Source organism: Salvelinus sp. IW2-2015, linkage group LG18 (assembly GCF_002910315.2).
Source record: "Salvelinus sp. IW2-2015 linkage group LG18, ASM291031v2, whole genome shotgun sequence".
NCBI classification, from domain to species: Eukaryota; Metazoa; Chordata; class Actinopteri; order Salmoniformes; family Salmonidae; genus Salvelinus; species Salvelinus sp. IW2-2015.
Genome location: NC_036858.1, coordinates 8076236 through 8096096, shown reverse-complemented (window position 1 = coordinate 8096096; position 19861 = coordinate 8076236). Strand labels below are relative to the sequence as shown.

General features: G+C 41.3%; 1 protein-coding gene across 1 annotated transcript; it reads right to left on the bottom strand.

Annotated features, from left to right (window-relative positions):
- Window positions 1–10180: 10180 nt before the first annotated feature.
- On the bottom strand, window positions 10181–13594 carry LOC111977631 (somatostatin receptor type 5-like). Its single transcript, XM_024007174.2, has one exon. It carries the CDS (start codon window positions 13072–13074, stop codon window positions 12022–12024), a length of 1053 nt encoding a protein of 350 aa, XP_023862942.1. The 5' UTR covers window positions 13075–13594; the 3' UTR covers window positions 10181–12021.
- Window positions 13595–19861: the final 6267 nt, after the last annotated feature.

Sequence of the window (19861 nt, the reverse complement as noted above, 5' to 3'; positions counted from 1 at the left end):
CCAGGAACAGTTTGGTGACGAACAATGCCTTTTCCAGCATGATGGAGCACCTTGCCATAAGACAAAAGTGATAACTACGTGGCTCGGGGAACAAAACATCGATATTTTGGGTCCATGGTCAGGAAACTCCCCAGACCTTAATCCCATTGAGAACTTGTGGTCAATCCTCAAGAGGTGGGTGGACAAACAAAACCCCACAAATTCTGACAAACTCCAAGCATTGATTATGCAAGAATGGGCTGCCATCAGTCAGGATGTCCCAGAAGTTAATTGACAGCATGCCAGGGAGGATTGTAGAGGTCTTGAAAAAGAAGGGTCAACACTGCAAATATTGACTCTTTGCATCAACTTCATGTAATTGTCAATAAAARCCTTYRACACTTATGAAATGCTTGTAATTATACTTCAGTATTCCATAKTAACATCTGACAAAAATATCTAAAGACACTGAGGCAGCAGACTTTGTGAAAATGAATATTTGTGTCATTCTCAAAACCTTTGGCCAAGACTGTATGTCAGTCACTGACAGTCACTCAATTAGGGACAGATCGACATTTACTGAGGGGGAGGGGTGGTCCAAAATAGCAGTGTTTTTTTTATTTGGCACAGGGGAGGGTAGTACGTTTTTCCAAGGTTGACATTCGCCCTTCGGCTCGTATTTTATATATTATATATATCATATTAGGAAATCAGTCAATTGAAATACATTCATTAGGCCCTGATCTACAGATTTCACATGACTGGGAATTCAGATATGCATCTGTTAGTCACAGATACCTTTAAAATATTTGTCAGTATCTGGTGTGACCACCATTTGCACTATGCAGCACGACACATCTCCTTCGATTAGAGTTTATCAGGCAGTTGATTGTGGCCTGTGAAATGTTGTCCCACTCCTCTTCAATGGCTGTGCGAAGTTGCTGGATATTGGCKGGAACTGGAACACTGTCATACACGTCGATCCAGAGCATCCCAAACAATCTCAATGGGTGACATGTCTGGTGAGTATGCTGGCCATGGAAGAACTGGCACATTTTCAGCTTCCAGGAATTGTGTACAAATCCTTGYATTATCATCCTGAAACATGAGGTGATGGCGGCAGATGAATGGCATGACAATGGGCCTCAGGATCTCGTCACGGTATCTCTGTGCACCTGTGTAATGATCATGCTGTTTAATGWGCTTCTTCATCTGTCAGGTGGATGGATTATCTTGGCAAAGGAGAAATGCTSAACAACAGGGATGTAAATACATTTGTGCACAACAATTTTGAGAAATAAGCTTTTTGTCCGTATGGAACATTTCTGGGATATTTTATTTAAGCTCATGAAAATTTGAACCAATAGTTTACATGTTATGTTTATATTTTTGTTCAGTATATTCAGTTGAAGTCAGAAGTTTACATACAAGTTTACAGCTTAGCAAAATACAATTAAACTCAGTTTTTCACAATTCCATGACATTTTATCCTAGTACAAATTCCCTGTCTTAGGTCAGTTAGGATCACCACTTTATTTTAAGAATGTGAAATGTCAGAATAATAGTAGAGAGTGATTTATTTCAGCTTTTATTTCTTTCACCACATTCCCAGTGGGTCAGAACTTTACGTACAGTCAATTAGTATTTGGTAGAATTGCCTTGAAATTGTTTAACTTGGGTCAAACGTTTCGGGTAGCCTTCCACAAGCTTCYCACAATAAGTTGGGTGAATTTTGGCCCATTCCTCCTGACAGAGCTGGTGTAACTGAGTCAGGTTTGTAGGCCTCCTTGCTTTCACAGAAAACGCTTTTTCAGTTCTGCCCACACATTTTCTCTATGGGACTGAGGTCAGAGCTTTGTGATGGCCACTCCAATACCTTGACTTTGTTGTCCTTAAGCCATTTTGCCACAACTTTGGAAGTATGCTTGGGGTCATTGTCCATTTGGAAGACCCATTTGTGACCAAGCTTTAACTTCCTGACTGATGTCTTGAGATGTTGCTTCAATAGATCAACATAATTTTCCAACCTCATGATGCCATCTATTTTGTGAAGTGCACCAGTCCCTCCTGCAACAAAGCACCCCCACAACATGATGCTGCCACTCCCGTGCTTCACGGTTGGGATGGTGTTCTTCAACTTGCAAGCCACCCCCTTTTTCCTCCAAACATAACGATGGTCATTATGGCCAATCAGTTCTATTTTTGTTTCATCAGACCAGAGAGCATTTCTCCAAAAAGTACGATCTTTGTCCCCATGTGCAGTTGCAAACTGTAGTCTGGCTTTTTTTTATGGCGGTTCCTTGCTGAGTGGCCTTTCAGGTTATGTCGATATATGACTCGTTTTACTGTGGATATAGATACTTTTGTACCTGTTTCCTCCAGCATCTTCATAAAGTCCTTTGCTGTTGTTCTGGATTGATTTGCACTTTTCGCACACCAAAGTACGTTCATCTCTAGGAGACAGAATCGCGTCCTCCTTCCTGAGCGGTATGATGGCTGCGTGGTCCCATGGTGTTTGTCTCTTTTTGCTTGTGAGTTCTTTGCCAAAATGGATTTTACATGCGTGTTACAAAATGTTTAGACCCCAGTGAAACAGGAAGCCATGGAAAGCCACAATACAATTCCTTAAACTGAGATGAATTTAGAAAAGTAGGATGTTAATGCAGATTTAATTTTGTTTGATTTTATTCATAAGAATCTTTAGGGGTGCCAAGTATTGACACCTATCCTTTAGAGATTTGTTTGTATTATTAAACAAAATATTTATCTTTTGAGCAATTGTATTATTATAAAGTTAAATATTTTCCCCTATTTTTTTGAGCATACAATATAGCTCAGTATTTGTAATATTTATTTTATGGTCTTTTGCTCATCGTTATGAAGGGTGCCAATAATCTTGAAAGTGACCGTGTGTCTGAATTCAATTAAATTAAAACATTACACGAATGTTCTGCTTATGTTCATGGAGACATCATCCAGAACAACATGTGATGTTATGACATGATTGTTCCAAAAATGTCACCTGAACATTCAGTACACTGAGTGTACAAAACATAAAGAACACCTTTGTTATATTGAGTTGCACCCCCTCCTTTTGCCCTCAGAACAGGCTTAATTTTTCAGGGCATAGACTCTACAAGGTGTCGAAAGGTATTCCACAGGGATGCTGGCCAATGTTGACTCCAACGCTTCCCACAGTTGTGTCAAGTAAGCTGGAAGTCCTTAGGGTGGTGGACCATTCTTGATACACACGGGAAACTGTTGAGCATGAAAAACCCAGTAGCGTTGCAGTTCTTGACACACTCAAACCAGTGCGCCTGGCACCTACTACCATACCCCGTTCAAAGGCACTTAAATCTTTTGTCTTGCCCATTCACCCTCTGAAAGGCACACATACAAAATCCATGTCTCAATGTTTAATAATCCTTCTTTAACCGGTCTCCTCTTCATCTACTTTGATTGAAGTGGATTTAACAAGTGACATAAATAAGGGATCGTGGCTTACACCTGGATTCACTTGGTCAGTCTATGTCATGGAAATAACAGGTATTCCTAATGTTTTGTACACTCAGTGCACATGGAAGTAGTTTAGTGCAAAATATAAATCATTTCCTGATCTTTTTTTACAATGCTCAGATACGTTAAAACAAACTTATTTCATWACATTTTTGACTGTCTGTCTGTTTTCCCATGTATGAATCAGTTATTCAGTGTGTTAATAGCAGCAAGGCCAAATATGATCTGTTAACATTCTTGGTGATTACACAATACCAACATTGTATAATTAAGCAATAAGACCCGAGGGGGTGTGGTACATGGCCAATATACCACAGCTAAGGGCTGTTCATTCGCATGATGCAAAGCGGAGTGCCTGGACACAGCCCTTAATTAACCATGGTATATTGGCCACTTACCACAAATCCCCGAGGTGCCCCATGAGCTATTATAAAAGCTGGTTACCAATGTAATTAGAGCAGTAAAATAAATGTTTTGTCATACCCGTGGTATTCGGTCTGATATACCACGGCTGTCAGCCAATCAGCATTCAGGGTTCAAACCACCCAGTTTATAATCATCAACAAAACTGGACTTATTTTGTGTTATTCTAACTTTTTGGGCGGGATGGTTCACATTTTATTTGGATAGGGCGGATAGTCCATCTGTAGATGTTCTACAGATAGTTTGTTGATAATATGACCATCTGTTGATAAGCAACTGCTTACTAAGGTTAGGGTTAGGTTTAGAATTAGAGTTTAGGGTTAGGGCTAGGGTTAGAGCGTCTACAGATGGACTGTCCAAGTGTTGCCGAGGAATGTTCTTACACCTTTCCCACAACGTAATGAAATGTTCAGGAAACATGAACAGAACCCGTTTTGGTTTGCTGGGTATGCTCTTAACTTTATTATTTTAGCTGATTTCCAAAACCTCCAAAAATGACTTTAATAAACATGTCAAACCTGTCACTGCCTGACCAACAGACTACCACCATTATATATCACAGATATTCCACGAAACGTGGGTATTTAAAAAATATCAAGGCTTTGAGATCAGTAATTTTGCACCCTGAAGCTTCCAATCCTTCATTGGTGGCCTTGCCAACTTTAAAATGAAAGTATTTTAATGTGCCATTTCAGTTCCAGATATTGCGCAGGCTATGAGATGGATTACTTGTTTATGTCGTCTTCTTTCCCCCATGATCTATCGCATAACCACTGACAGTTGTTTGTAAGGATGCTTGAGTGGATGTGTGGGGGCTAGAACCAGGATTGATGGCTGTTTGTTCCAGAAGTCTGAGTGGGGGACTCCTTTACCTCTGAAGGACACCCCGCTGTGCTGTAGTGGACACATCACATCTTCCCATCTCAGGTCATCTGCAGCCATGTTGTTTTGTTGTGCTTTTTCATTCCCCACGTCCATGACATTGATTCTCTCCGCTCTGTCTGCCCTCGCAGCACGCCGCAGAGAGTGTGGCGCGTCAAGAGGATATAGAGATAGCGAAGTGACATGTTGTGATTTGTCTCTGACACCTCTGGATCCGGACACACAAGGATTACGATATCGTCATGACCATGATATCCATTGACTCTCCAAACAGTACAGACCCTTAGGATAGAGTGATAGATGTTTTCCAGGAATATGCAGACCAAATGTCAATGAATCAAAAAGTAGCAGTTGCGATGCCATACCTCCATTCTTGGTTTTAAAGCTAGTGGTAGTGTAGAGGAGTATGGCTGAACATTTAATTGATTTCCTTGTTTATTCTATAGCTTCCTGTTGCACAGGTAGACGTTTAAAGCTGTCATATCTGTTTGTAATGAGGAGGGATTTTCTCTCCCTGTTGCCTGAGAAAAACATGTAGTAAACTACCAGGACCCCCCCCCCCCAGGCCCTCCATGAGAACAACAAACCCAGGGATCACATAGCCTGCCTGGGAGAAATGTTGTTATCAGTGTGAGAGTCAGCCTCACTCAGGGAACCCAGTACCACAAAGCTTAGTGATAAGCCCAGTTTTGGAGTTTTGTTGTGACTAGAATATGAAAGAATGTTTATCTTCTTCAGACTATGTTGGGATATGATATTCAGAGCGGGTCTTTGGTAAATTATTTTTAATCTGTTTGAGGATGAAAAATGAGACGCTATCCCACTGGGATCACACTGGTTGAATCAATGTTGTTACAACATCATTTGTCAATGTACTGTGATGTGGAATCAACGTGGACAATTCATATCATTTGAAAAAAAAGTCTTCAACCAGTACTGCTTTCATCTCATTTCAACCAGCGTTGTGAAAAATGTAATTAGGGTAAGATTTCAACTTAAATATATTGATGTAACAACCTATTAGTCAGGTTAAGTCAATCTAATTTCAACATAATCATCAGAACTATGTACATAAATTGCGTTGACAATTTCACAAAATAAAAATAAAAACATTTATCCTATATTGATTGGGTGGTAGACATTATGTTTAATTTCAGATTTGATTAGACATATTTTATTTGGTATGTTTGAATCAATGGTGTGTTTGCATCAATATCATCTCACTGGGCACACACCGATTGAATCAATGTGGTTTCCATGTCATTTCAATGAAATTTACGTTGAACCAACGTGGAATAAACGTTGAATTGACTTCTGTGCCCAGAGGGATTGTTTTTAACGTCACGATATCAACACAAATAAAGAGGCATATTGAAATAAAATATGAGGCCACAGCCCAATGACTTCTTCCTGAATAGTGACTCCTACTGGTATAGGACAGGTGATGCACTTCAGTGAGTACAAGTCCACCATCCAGATGCCTACCACTATGTACCGTGCTTAGCTTTAGAAATAAGCTGTGTTTGTCTTAGCTGAGCCATCACATTTAGACATGGATCACGTTCATACTTCTTTGCGTCTACTACCTAAATCACATTGCGTAACTAACTTTTCTTACAGAAACTGTACGTGAAAGTACATTCGGAGTGAGGTTGGACTTATGTAGGCTACATTGACATTTGATTTGCCCAAAGGACACCATCATTTCAACGTGTAGCTAGGTACACTATCATTCATCCATAGTTGATTGGCTCTTGAAAAGTTTAGAAGTAGTCACCATTAGCCCTATCAATAGGACGCCAAATGCATGATATTAATAATACACTTTTACCTTTGGATATTGTATTGTACATGAAGGATGGTTGTTTGATATCAAATGTAATCTACAAGTTAGAAATATGTTGGATTCACATCTCCATCTCAACCGAAAATCTAAGTTGAAGAATAGGACAATCAAATCAAACTTTATTTATAACACATTGTTGGATTCTGGGTTAAACTTGGGACATTGTTATACTCTGAAGTATAGTATCTGAGGAGTGATAGAGATTGGTTTTAACATCAGAAGTTAATAGGGATCGGCGTCCCGTCGACGGGACAGTTGTAAATCATGCAGCGGCTTGTGTCACGATCGCAGATTTTAGAGAAACAACAAATGTCGGTACATATAAGTGTCTTATATCGGCTGAAAGCTTAAACTCTTGTCAATATAACGGCACTGTCCAATTTACAGTAGCTGTTACTGTGAAAAAATGCCATGCTATTGTTTGAGGAGAGCTCCTAACAACAAAACACTTTTTTCACCACGATAGGTTTGATAAATTCACCTCTGAAGGTGAAATGTGTACTTACATTCTGAAATCTTGCTCTGATTTATCATACAAAGGGTCCCAGAGATAACATGAAGTGTCGTTTTGTGTCGTTTTGTTAGATAAATCATTTTTCAAAAAGGTCCATATAGCATGCACGATCGATTTTGTATTTCCACTCATTCAATTTGCAAAGAACGGAATCTGTGAAAATATAACCCTAAATGTTGTTTCAACCAGTCAAATCACATTCGTATTTATTCCTCCGAGATCCTAGAAGGTAACCAGACTTCACTATATCATTAGGGGTGTAGTATATCCTATAGGACACCAAATTTGGTTAGAGAGCGACGCCTTCATGGCACGCCGACGACGCGGGCGGTCTTCACTTGATCGACTGTAACTTTTCCAAATAAGCACCAATCGTTGTCAAAAAAAGCTAGCTAGATAGCCAATGAGCTGGGCTTTACGGGAGTATCCGGAAACCCCGTATCTGGGGGGTTTCCAGATACTCCGGTATGTAGCTGCTAACCTTGTGCAATAGCAAGGCATTTCATTTTGAACAAATATTAGAAGAATATGGAGAGTTATGAAAACTGGTTGTTTTGCAAATGTTGAACTTATAATATGGCTACTAATACTGGAAAAGCTAAATAAAAAGTCCAAGTATACAGAWGACGATATTCTTGCAGAAAAATGTAAAGTGAATGTAAATGTCTCCTTCACGATTTGCCCAAATGTACCTGGGTGACTTTACACTAAATGTCGTGTAGTTTGCTCATACTTCAAGTTATCCATCTGAAACTTTATTACCCTATCACTTCGTCTTCCTGTCGAACCATAAAAGATGTAAGGATTAGAGAGGAGGAGGAGTGCCTAAATTGGAGTAATACACTTCTCAAAAAAATAAAGGGAACACTTAAACAACACAATGTAACTCCAAGTCAATCACACTTCTGTGAAATCAAACTGTCCACTTAGGAAGCAACACTGATTGACTATAAATTGCACATGCTGTTGTGCAAATGGAATAGACAAAAGGTGGAAATTATAGGCAATTAGCAAGACACCCCCAATAAAGGAGTGATTCTGCAGGTGGTGACCACAGACCACTTCTCAGCTTCCTATGCTTCCTGGCTGATGTTTTGGTCACTTTTGAATGCTGGCGGTGCTCTCACTCTAGTGGTAGCATGAGACGGAGTCTACAACCCACACAATGGCTCAGGTAGTGCAGCTCATCAAGGATGGCACATCAATGCGAGCTGTGGCAAGAAGGTTTGCTGTGTCTGTCAGCGTAGTGTCCAGAGCATGGAGGCGCACCAGGAGACTGGCCAATACATCAGGGAACGTGGAGGAGGCCGTAGGAGGGCAACAACCCAGCAGCAGGACCGCTACCTCCGCCTTTGAGCAGGAGGAGCACTGCCAGAGCCCTGCAAAATGACCTCCAGCAGGCCACAAATGTGCATTGAATTTACACTGATTGGCCCATGGCGGGAGCTTAATAATTAACTGAATGTGTTAGTCATACGCAATGTTTTAATTGACCCAAGGGTGAGTGCTGCATCATTCATGGGGGACGGCATCTTTACTGCTGCCTTGTTTCAATGTTTACCATGCTAGTTGAAATTATATGTTTAAAAAAAAAAATTTATCCAATGTATTTTCCATGTTGATTCCACGTCCACATATGTTGACAATTTACGTTGAAACAACGTTGATCAATCAGTGTGTGCCCAATGGGATGTGTGTGTGTGTGTGTGTGTGTGTGTGTGTGTGTGTGTGTGTGTGTGTGTGTGTGTGTTGTGTGTGTGTGTGTTGTGTGGTGGTGTGTGTGTGTGTGTGTTGTGTGTGTGTGTGTGGGTGTGTGTGTGTGTGTGTGTGTGTGGTGTGTGAGGAGAAGAGAGAGTTATTGATAAAGACGTGCTGACAGCTATCAGACATAAATCGTGTCATTTAACTTTATTGATTCGTTTCCCACCTACACTCCCATGGCGGCCATTACTCTTCTTTACTGCAGTCTCTCACAGACAGTTAGCAGCCTTTCATTACTGAACAGGGTTGGATCGCATCTAGCAGAAATAACAAGCCTGTAGTAGGATTATCTTATAAACGTTTTAAATGCAGTGACCTCTAATGACCCAATTTCAGATACCCATAATTCCTATGGATTTGCACATCATAGAATTGCACCTGTACGACCTTGGAGCCACAGTCAAGAATTTGATCTCCCTTTCATGTTGTTCAAACCCAGAATGATGACGCATTAAGCAAACATGCCCCCATTGGCCCTCGATATTGATCAAGCGTGGCTATGTGTCATTGACCGTCAACCCTTTACCTCGAGCTCCGAGGGCTGGGGGCCCACGTCTACACACAGACCGCTATGGAGTCCAGTTGTGTGGGTTCACTTTATTTCTTCCTCATTGTCCCTCAAATATGGACAGGCAGAAAGCTTCCAAATCTTTTTGAATATCTTCCCTTTGCAATAAGAAGTTGTTTAAAAAAATGTAATTAAAAAATAAGCGACAATTTACACTTGTTTGAAATCTGTCAGTGAACCCTTGAAAAGGAACACTTTTTTAGCCAGTGGAACGTCAACTCCTCTTTAAACTTTTCTGTAAACGGCTACACATATCATTGCCTCTTAAACATAGTCCACTTGCCAGACACCTCTAGCCCAAGTCGCTACCCACTGGACACAGATGTCAATTCATCGTCTATTCCACATTGGGTCAACATAATGTAATTGAAATGATGTGGAAACAACTTTGATTTAACCAGTGGGTAGTTAGCAGGTCTTACACTTTAGACTCAAAGCAGCTCCAGACTACGCTTCACAGAGAACCACTAATTGTAACAGAGACTTGGTCAGAATTAGGGTTGCAAAGCTACTGATAATTTACAAAAGTTACTAGAATCTTCAGTAATTTTGGTAATTAACAGATAATCTATGGCAATCTATTGTAACTTTGGTAATTTATACTTGAATAACTTTTAAAAAAAAACATTCATATATAATATTTCATCTGTGTACATATTGTCCATGAGTTTCTAATAGATACACTGTAGACTATATGGTTCAAGAGAAAATAACCTAATTAATGAAAAAAGCATCTAATCAACAAAGCCATTATTTTCAATTAACTCTGCAACTCTTCCAACTATTGACTTTTTTCACAACTGCCACCAGTTTGATGCTAAAATATTGACAACCAATACATATTGACATAGTAAAATAAATAAAAAATGTAGGATATTTCATGCTGAAACCCTCATATTAAATTTAAGGTTTATATTTAGGATCATGTTTTACAGCTTTGAAATTTTATTTTTTATTTTAAAATCAACTTATTCAATGATTTCCTATATTTTACATGTGATAAGGCCACACAGAGGGCCAGAGATCATTACAGACACCTGTGATAATCTGAAGTACCAAAAAGGGTCACTAGATGTCTTGTGATAGACTACATACGATCCTTGAAAGTTACCAAAATTCTGGTAGTTTACTGGTAAACATGAAATGTTTCCAGTAATATACCCTCCCTTTGCAACCCTAGTCAGAGCCTCTCTCATAATGTGACTTCACCACACAATCCACCACAAGTAAACTGTTTATATACCAGGTAGGCTACAGTCATACACGCATGCTACTAAGTAGTTTAACTTGAGCCTCACAGATTAATCATTTTTGGAATGAACCTAAAGAAGACAAAACACATAATTGTGATTTGTATGTTTTCAATGCAAATTTCCATCAGTTACTTTTCTCCCGTGTGATTTAATATTTAAAACAGAAAGGTGACGATACTGTAGTGAGTAGGTGAGATTCAATCAGCAATATGTAATACGTATCCATAAACATTATTTGTAAATTGTGAAACTAATTTAACACGACAATAGGTTGCGCGTTAAATTCAACATGAAAGCAACTACAACAAAAATAGTTGATGACGATGGCAGTGATGATTATGATTTTAATAATGATGATAAAGATGATTATTCCATCCCTCTCTGTCTTGTATTTTCTTTGTCCATTGTCTTGATAAAGAATCAGTTGCTCGATCATAAAGTTTCCATAAAGTAATTCATGTTTCATTCATCTTCCTTTATCAGGAAAAACCTCACTCTATTACCATTTTAATAAGTAAAAAACATCCGTAGTTACAGTATAAACATTCTTACTCAATGAACATTCAATATAGGACTAATCTTGGGATGAACCGAACACCTTTTCTACTTGTCTTTTGTATCTCACCCCAAACAGTTCTGTAGGAAGAATTTCCCATAAAGAAAACATCTTTGAGCTGACTTCCATGACATCACTGAAAATGTCCAGACAAAGTTGATGTGAAAGTGTTCCTATGGCGGGTCAGGACACTAACAAGGCAAATCCATTACATGACCACCCCCCCCCGCCGCCGCCGCCATCTCAATGACACGATCCTGCTAGAGAGACGGACACATAGCAAACTTGCCGTCATTAAGTGTACTTCTTTTGTGGGTCTTCTGGGAGATCTTTGTCTTGGCCAGCGGCACATACTGTAGCTACCATCTTGTTTACATGCCACCTGTTGTTGTCTCTCGGTTGTCACAGAATTTRTTCCTCATTTAATTAGTTATGGAAAATCGAATTACAGTGGTGTGATAGAGCAGCGGGGCCTCACCGCAGCCTTATTAGAAATGAAATTAGAGAACAAGTCAGAGCGGTGCGGAAATAGAAAACCTATTATCCTGTAGAAAAACAGCTGTACAGAAGTGTATGTAGAAACACTTGTATAGAAAAACACACTAATCTTTACCAACCTCCTTTGTATACAAAGGACATGTCCAAAGACACAGAATAAAATGTCATAATTTAAAGGGAAAGTTGGCGTACATAAAAAAAGTTTCCAATGTTTTTCAGGAATCTCTATGCCACCGCACTGTTGCCCATCCCGCTTGTATCGTTGAGGTCATAGCGCTCCGTGTCAGGGTTGCATTGCACACTGGGAAACCTCTTRGTGGGGCAGAGGAGGGTGAGGAAGTGGCGTCCGAAGGTTTCTGAGAGGCAGGCGTACAGGATGGGGTTGGCACAGCTCCAGGAATAGGACAACAGCACAACAAACTCAAAGCACCTGGCGAAGGTCAGCACCAGGTCCGTATGGTACAGCGAGCAGAAGTTGAAGGCATAGAACGGCAGCCAGCACACGGCGAATGCCAGCACCACCGCCACCACCATCTTGGTGACTTGGGTTTCCAGGCGAGGGCTCTCCTGGCCTGGGGAGCTGGCCTGGTGGCGGTGGGTCCTCAGTGTGACCACCAAGGCGGTGTAGGAGACAATCATAACCAGGAAGGGCAGAGCAAAGCCCAGGACAAATGTGTAGGTGATGAAGGCCAGCCACCAGGAGTCGGAAGCCACCTGGGGGTCCAGGTTACACAGGCCGTCCCTAGCCGAGAAATGAATGGTCATGGGGAGGACAGGCAACAGAGAGAACAGCCACAGGAAGCCGCTGACTATCTTGGCCCGCCTGGGCGTGCGCCAGCGGGCGAACCGCAGCGGGTCAACCAGCGCCATGTAACGGTCAATGCTCATCACGGTCAGGCAGAAGACGCTGGTGAACTGGTTGATGCCGTCCAGGACCATGACCAGCTTGCAGGCCAGGTCCCCGAATGCCCAGTGGTTCTGGAAATTCTGCATGGCGATGAAGGGGAGGCCCACCATAAAGAGGCCGTCGGCCAGGGCCAGGTTGAAGATGTACACCGTGGTGGCAGAAGCCATCTTGTCCAGCTTTAAGATAGCAACGATGACCAGGGTGTTCCCGCCCAGCCCTACGATGCACACAGCCAGGTAGAGAACAGCCATGGTCACACTGAACACATCCAGATCCTCCTGCAGATACATGTCCTCGTCCACATAACTGGTGGTGGGGTCAGCTATCGACCCCGCATTGTGAAACGTCTCTGAGGTGAATGAGGAGTCCATCTTCGCTCAATGCTTCCGTTTTTCAATGTTTGGTTTGGATAAATTGTGGATCATTTAAAAAAATATGAAAAACTTGATCAAAAGCAGCAAAAGTCACAATAACAGTTAGAGTTCAAAAACATTTTGGTATTTTCCTCTGCAAACAGCTTGACAGTGCCTGTCCACCATTAGCATTCTCATAACAAAAATAACCCCAAAAACCTGTCGGTTAAATAACCCCAAAAACCTGTCTGCCCAAGAAAACATCCATCCTCAAAGACAGGCAATTTCTGTGGTCACATGCTGTCCAAACCAACTGTTTCTTTTTTCTTTAAAATCTTTCAAGCTGAGTCCTTTGGTGTCCTGGAGGAAGCGTTCTCTGTGGTAAGAAACCCACACCCATGTCAAATGGAGCACTTCAGTGACGCTGGACGCTGTGTGTGAGAGGGCTTTTATATCTCCCCATGCAGCACTGAAGTGTGTGTCCACGGCTGCGAGGCCCATCAGTCTCCCTCTGGCTCTCCTATAAGCCTAATAAGCTCCCTTGGCTCTCCCGGCCGGCTTTTATGCTGTTTCCAAGGTGCAGCTGGCCCCATCTGTTACAATACTTTTGTTTTGATAACTAAACTAAACATTCTCCACAAAGTGCAATCCAGTTTCTTTTTTTTTCTTCTTCCTCTCTCCTCTTTACCCTCACCCCATCCTTCTGTCTCACCCAACCCACCCCTCTGCTCTCCTATACTCCCCTCACAGTTCGGGGGGGGGGGGGTCACTCAGAGCTGAACTAGCCCCCACTGCCACACACCCCACCACTTCCCGCTAGGGCCACCCACCTTCTAAACTGGCTATAACGGATGAGCTGTGGACAGGAATGAAGCCCCCGTTGGTTATTGAGGCTTGTTTTTTTCCGCAGTAGTTTTTAGTCTTTTGTCTTTTGCTTCTCTCTCTGATTGGCTTTATTCCGTGGCAGTTCATTCATCATGGGGAGAGAAAGAGAGTGAGTGCGAGAGAGAGAGAAAAAGAAAGAGATGGCCAGTAGGCAGGCAGATAAAATGCAGGGTGAGTGATTGTCTCGGGTGCTGTTTTCCCTCAGACATGGATAGCTAGAATACTCCAACAGCCCACAGACCCAGGAGCCACCTGGAACTAAACAAACACATCGACACATCCAACAAATCAAATTATTTTTGTCACATGCGCCAAATACAACAGGTATAGACTTTACCGTGAAATGCTTACTTGTGAGCCCTTCCCAACAAAAAATAAGAGGAATAAAATGCACAAGAATGAAGGTATCTATATGGTACCAGTACCATATCAATGTGCAGGTATATGAGTGATTAGAGGTAGATATGTACAGTGCATTCGGAAAGTATTCAGACCTCTTCCTTTTTTCCACATTTTGTTACGTTACAGCCTTATTCTAAAATGGATTAAATAAATAAAAAATCCTCATCTACACACAATATCCCACAATGACAAAGTGAAAACAGGTTTTTTGACATTTTTGCAAATGTATTCAAAATAAAAAAACAGAAATACCTTATCTAAATAAATATTCAGACCATTTGCTATGAGACTCTAAATTGAGCTCAGGTGTATCCTGTTTCCATTGATCATCCTTGAGATGTTTCTACAACTTGATTGGAGTCCACCTGTGGTAGGTTCAATTGATTGGGCATGATTTGGAAAGGCACACACCTGTCTATATAAAGTCCCAGAGTTGACAGTGCATGTCAGAGCAGAAATCAAGCCAYGAGGTCGAAGGAATTGTCCATAGAGCTCTGAGACAGGATTGTGTCGAGGCACAGATCTGGGGAAGGGTATCAAAAAATGTCTGCAGCATTGAAGGTCCCCAAGAACACAGTGGCTTCCATCATTGTTAAATGGCAGACGTTTGGAATCACCAAGACTCCTAGAGCTGGCCGCACGGCCAAACTGAGCAATCGGTGGAGAAAGGCCTTGGTCACTCTGACAGAGCTCCAGAGTTCATCTGTGGAGATGGGAGAACCTTCCAGAAGAACAACCATCTCTGCAGCACACCGCCAATCAGGCCTTTATTGTAGAGTGGTCAGACGGATGCCACTCCTCAGCAAAAGGCACATGACAGCCAGCTTGAAGTTGCCAAAAGGCACCTAAAGGACTCTCAGACCATGAGAAACAAGATTTTCTGGTCTGATGAAACCAAGATTGAACTCTTGGGCCTGAATAACAAGCATCACGTCTGGAGGAAACCTGGTACCATCCCTACGGTGAAGCATGGTGGTAGCAGCATCATGCTGTGGGTATGTTTTTCAGAGGCAGGAACTGGAAGACTAGTCAGGATCGAAGAAAAGTTGAATTGAGCAAAATACAGAGAGATCCTTGATGAAAACTTCTTCCAGAGTGCTCAGGACCTCAGACTGGGGCGAAGGTTCACCTTCCAACAGGACAACGACCCTAAGCACACAGTCAAGACAACGCTGGGGTGGCTTCGTGACAAGTCTCTGAATGTTCTTGAGTGGCCCAGCCAGAGCAGGAACTTGAATCCGATCTAACATCTCTGGAGAGACCTGAAAAAAGCTGTCCAGCGCTGCTCCCCATCCAACCTGACAGAGCTCGAGAGGATCTGCAGAGAAGAATGGGAGAAACTCCCCAAATACAGGTGTGCCAAGCGTGTAGCGTCATGCCCAAGAAGACTCAAAGCTGTAATCGATGACAAAGGTGCTTAAAGTACTGAGTAAATGGTCTGAATAATTATGTAAATGTCAGGTGGCTTCGGGACAAGTCCAGGATCCAGTTGCAGAGGGAGGTGATCAATCCCAGGGTCCAGAGTTTGGTAATGAGCTTGAGGGGACTACAGTGTTGAACGCTGAGCTGTAGTCTATGAACAACATTCTCACATAGTTATTTCCACTGTTGTCCAGGTGGGAAACAGCAGTCTAAAGCACAATTGAGATTGCGTCATCTGTGGATCTGTTGGGGCGGTGTGCGAATTAGAGTGTTTCCAGGGTGTATGGGATGATGGTGTTGATGCGTGTCATGACCAGCCTTTCAAAGCACTTCATTATTTAACCTTTATTTTGACAGGGAAGACATATTGAGACCTAGGTCTCTTTTCCAAATGTGCCGTGACTACAGATGTGAAGGCTACGGGGCTATAGTYATTTAGGCAGGTTACCKTGGAGTTCAACACTTGAACAACATCATCGCTTCAAACATGTCCAGGTGCTAAAGTGGTACAGGCGAGTGGAACGTTCAGGACCATCATAATCACAGTACAGTGCCTGTAGAAAGTATTCACACCCCTTGACTTTTTCCATATTTTGTTGCGTAACAGCCTGAATTTATAATTGATTCAATTTAGATTTCTTTGGTCACTGGCCTTCACACAATACCCCATAATGTCAAAGTGGAATTATGGTTTTCGAAATGTTTACAAATGAATAAAAAATGAAAAGCTGAAAGGTCTTGGGTCAATTAGTATTCAACCCCTTTATTATGGCAACCCTAAATAGGTTCATGAGTAAACATGTGCTTAATAAGTTGTATTAATATTTCAAACATAGATTCAACCAGATTCAAGACCTGGGAGGTTTTCCAAAGCCTCGCAAAGAAAGGCACCTAYTGGTAGATGGGTAAAAATAAAAAAGCAGACCGATATCCCTTCCGAACTCAGTTGCAAGAGAGGTAGGAAACCTCTCAGGGATTTCATCATGAGGCCAAAGGTGACTTTAAAACAGTTACAGAGTTTAATTGCTGTGATAGGAGAAAACTGAGGACGCAAAGAAGGAAGCCTGTACAGACTAAAAATATTCCAAAACATACAAATAAGGCACTAAAGTAAAACTGAAAGAAAATGTGGCAAAGAAATTAACTTTGTCTCTTGATTACAAAGCGTTAAGTTTGAGGCAAATCACAAAACACTACACTTGTTATGTTTTCTAGCAAGGTGGTGGATGCATCATGTTATGGGGCGGCAGGTAGCCTAGTGGCTAGAGCGTTGGACTAGTAACCGAAAGGTCGCAAGATTGAATCCCCGAGCTGACAAGGTAAATATCTGTCGTTCTGCCCCTGAACAAGGCAGTTAACTCACTGTTCCTAGGCTGTCATTGAAAATAAGAATTTGTTCTTAACTGACATGCCTGGTAAAATAAAATATGGATATGTCTGTAATCTGCAAGAAATAGGGAGTTTATGATAAAAATAAACAAGAATAGAGCTAAACACAAGCAAAATCCTAGAGGAAAACCTGGTTAAGTCTGCTTTCCGACAGACAATGGGAGACAAATTCACATTGCAGCACGACAATAACCTAAAACACAAGGTCAAATATACACTGGAGTTGCCTTCCAAGACAACACTGAATGTTCTTGAGTGGCCTAGTTACAGTTTTGACTTAAAAATCTATGTTAAGGCTTGAAAATGGTTGTCTAGCAATGATCAACAACCAACTTGACTTAGCAAGAAACATTTAAAAAAGAATAATGTGCAAATATTGTACAATCCAGACACTTACCCAGGAATATTCACAGCTGTAATCGCAGACAAAGGTGATTCTAACATGTATTGACTCAGGGGGTTGAATATTTAAATAATCAAGATACGTATGGGGTTGTTATTGTTTATGATTTTTATTTTACAAATTTTTGAAAAGTCTCTCCCACCTCGGCATTAAAGTATTTCATGTAGATCGTCGACAAAAAAAGTACAATTAAATCWATTTTAATCCCACTTCGTAACACAACAAAATGTGGAAAAAGTCAAGAGGTGTGAATAGTTTCTGAAGGTACTGTACCTGTCTGATCCACTCTTGTATCTGAGAAGATCTCAAATTCTAAATGTTCCCTAAATTCTCACTTTCCATTACCCACACCCATCAACTCCTGGTGCCTGGCCTTTTACAGGCCCCTTTAAAGTGAGAAACGCCTTTGTCCTTTAAAGTGAGAAATGCCTTTGTAGTCTCAGTACCTGCCTAGGTTKTTAGTACTTCATAGAGTGGTGCTGGTTTTCCTCTCATAAAACTACTCTAGAGGCATTCGGTTTCATGGAGCTAAATGTTCGGAGTTTCTCAAATCATTTTTCGAGTTGTCTTTCGAAAAGTAAGTGCAAAGCTGTTGGTTTGTGATCAACTAAATCTCCTGAACATTTACAGTAGGAAATGTATGTACCGTTTGTAAATAAATAACCAAAAAGTACTGTATGTCAGTGTCGAGCTGTCAAGTTTTATAAATGACATATGATCACTTTAGGAGTCAGTCAGGCGAAAACTAAAAAAACGTGAGTATTTACTGGCCAAAGATTTAATGAGGTCATTTCCACTGTGTCTGTGTGGAAAAAACATTCCAGGGTGCCACTGCGTTTACTCTACTCCCATCTTTATCAAAACACAGCATGGACCACTCAAGCAGAGCTGTGAAGCACTTTCGACAACACGCACGCACGCGCACACACACACACACACACACAATACTTAATGCTTTTAGCTGGATGACTAGAGCTGAGCTTACCTCCATCCTTTTTGCTGTGTATTGTCAGAAGATTTCCACAGAATGGAATCTAGGGCGTTGCGATGCGACCCACACAGCCTGACCATTCAGGGCTACTTGTTAAATGGAACCAACTGAATACAAACCAAATAAAGTTGGTTAAAAGTCCAATGCAGCAATTTTTATCTCAATATCAAATAATTTCTGCATAACAATTAACTACCTTTCAGTGATTGTTTTCAATTAAAATGATCAAAAATAAACAAAAATAGCTTCTTAGCAAAGAGCAATTTCTCAAACAATAATTTTGCTAGGACTGTCTGGGAGTGGTCTGAGTGGCGAGGGGATAACTGAAAACTAGCTGTTATTGGCAGAGAGGTTTCGTAATCTCTTTCTTATTGGTCTAGTAAGTAATTTATCACMTGGTGATGTCACCAGGCAGGCCAAAACTCCATCCYACCAAAACAGGTTGAAATTTCAGCAACTATTTTTAAACAGCTCTAAAAGGGCCTTATCATAACTTTTCTGATTTCACAGTATAATTCCAACCTCATAGTGGGGAAATACATATAAAACACAGGCAAATCACGTTTTTGACTGCACTGGGCCTTTAACTGGACTATAGCACCATTGATTAAGAATAAGGAAAACTCACTGGCTGTCTTGAGGTTTCAAGGGCTTAAAAACCCTGAACCATGCATTATTCTCCCTCCTTGTGCATTTGAGAGATGGTCTGCACAATGACGTGTCACGTAAGAGGGTGGTAGCTCTGACAGCTTTGGCTATGTCATGCATGGTAAGGATCATAATGTACCTACAGTTAAAATTAGACTAAGCTAAGCAGAACCAGAACAACAGATCAGCAAAAGCCTTAGAGTAGACCAATAGGCACAGACGTCAGTTCGACTTATATTCCACGTTGGTTCAAAGTTAGTTCKCTGAAAATGAAAACCAGTGTGTGCCCAGTGGGGAGAGTACATCCATTCAGAGGAACATTCTGAATTGATCTGCTTAAGGCCCTACTGCCAACACAGGGACAGCTTAAATATTGAAGCTGATATAGGAAAATAATCCCAATGGTTACTTACAAATCCTCAAGCACAATAACAGACTATTAACAACAGACCATTGCAAATAACAGACCCTAGCACATTGTCCATGGGCTATTGACATTCAAAAATAGCTTACAGCTTACATCCACAGAGGCACTTCATGGGGTGTAACTAYGTCACCTTACCTGAACTGTCCCATGCAGTGGTACTTCAACCTATTTTCTGCTACATTGCTAAACTGCTTTACCTCATCCGCTGGGCAGGACATGAGAGATTGTAAATAAAAAT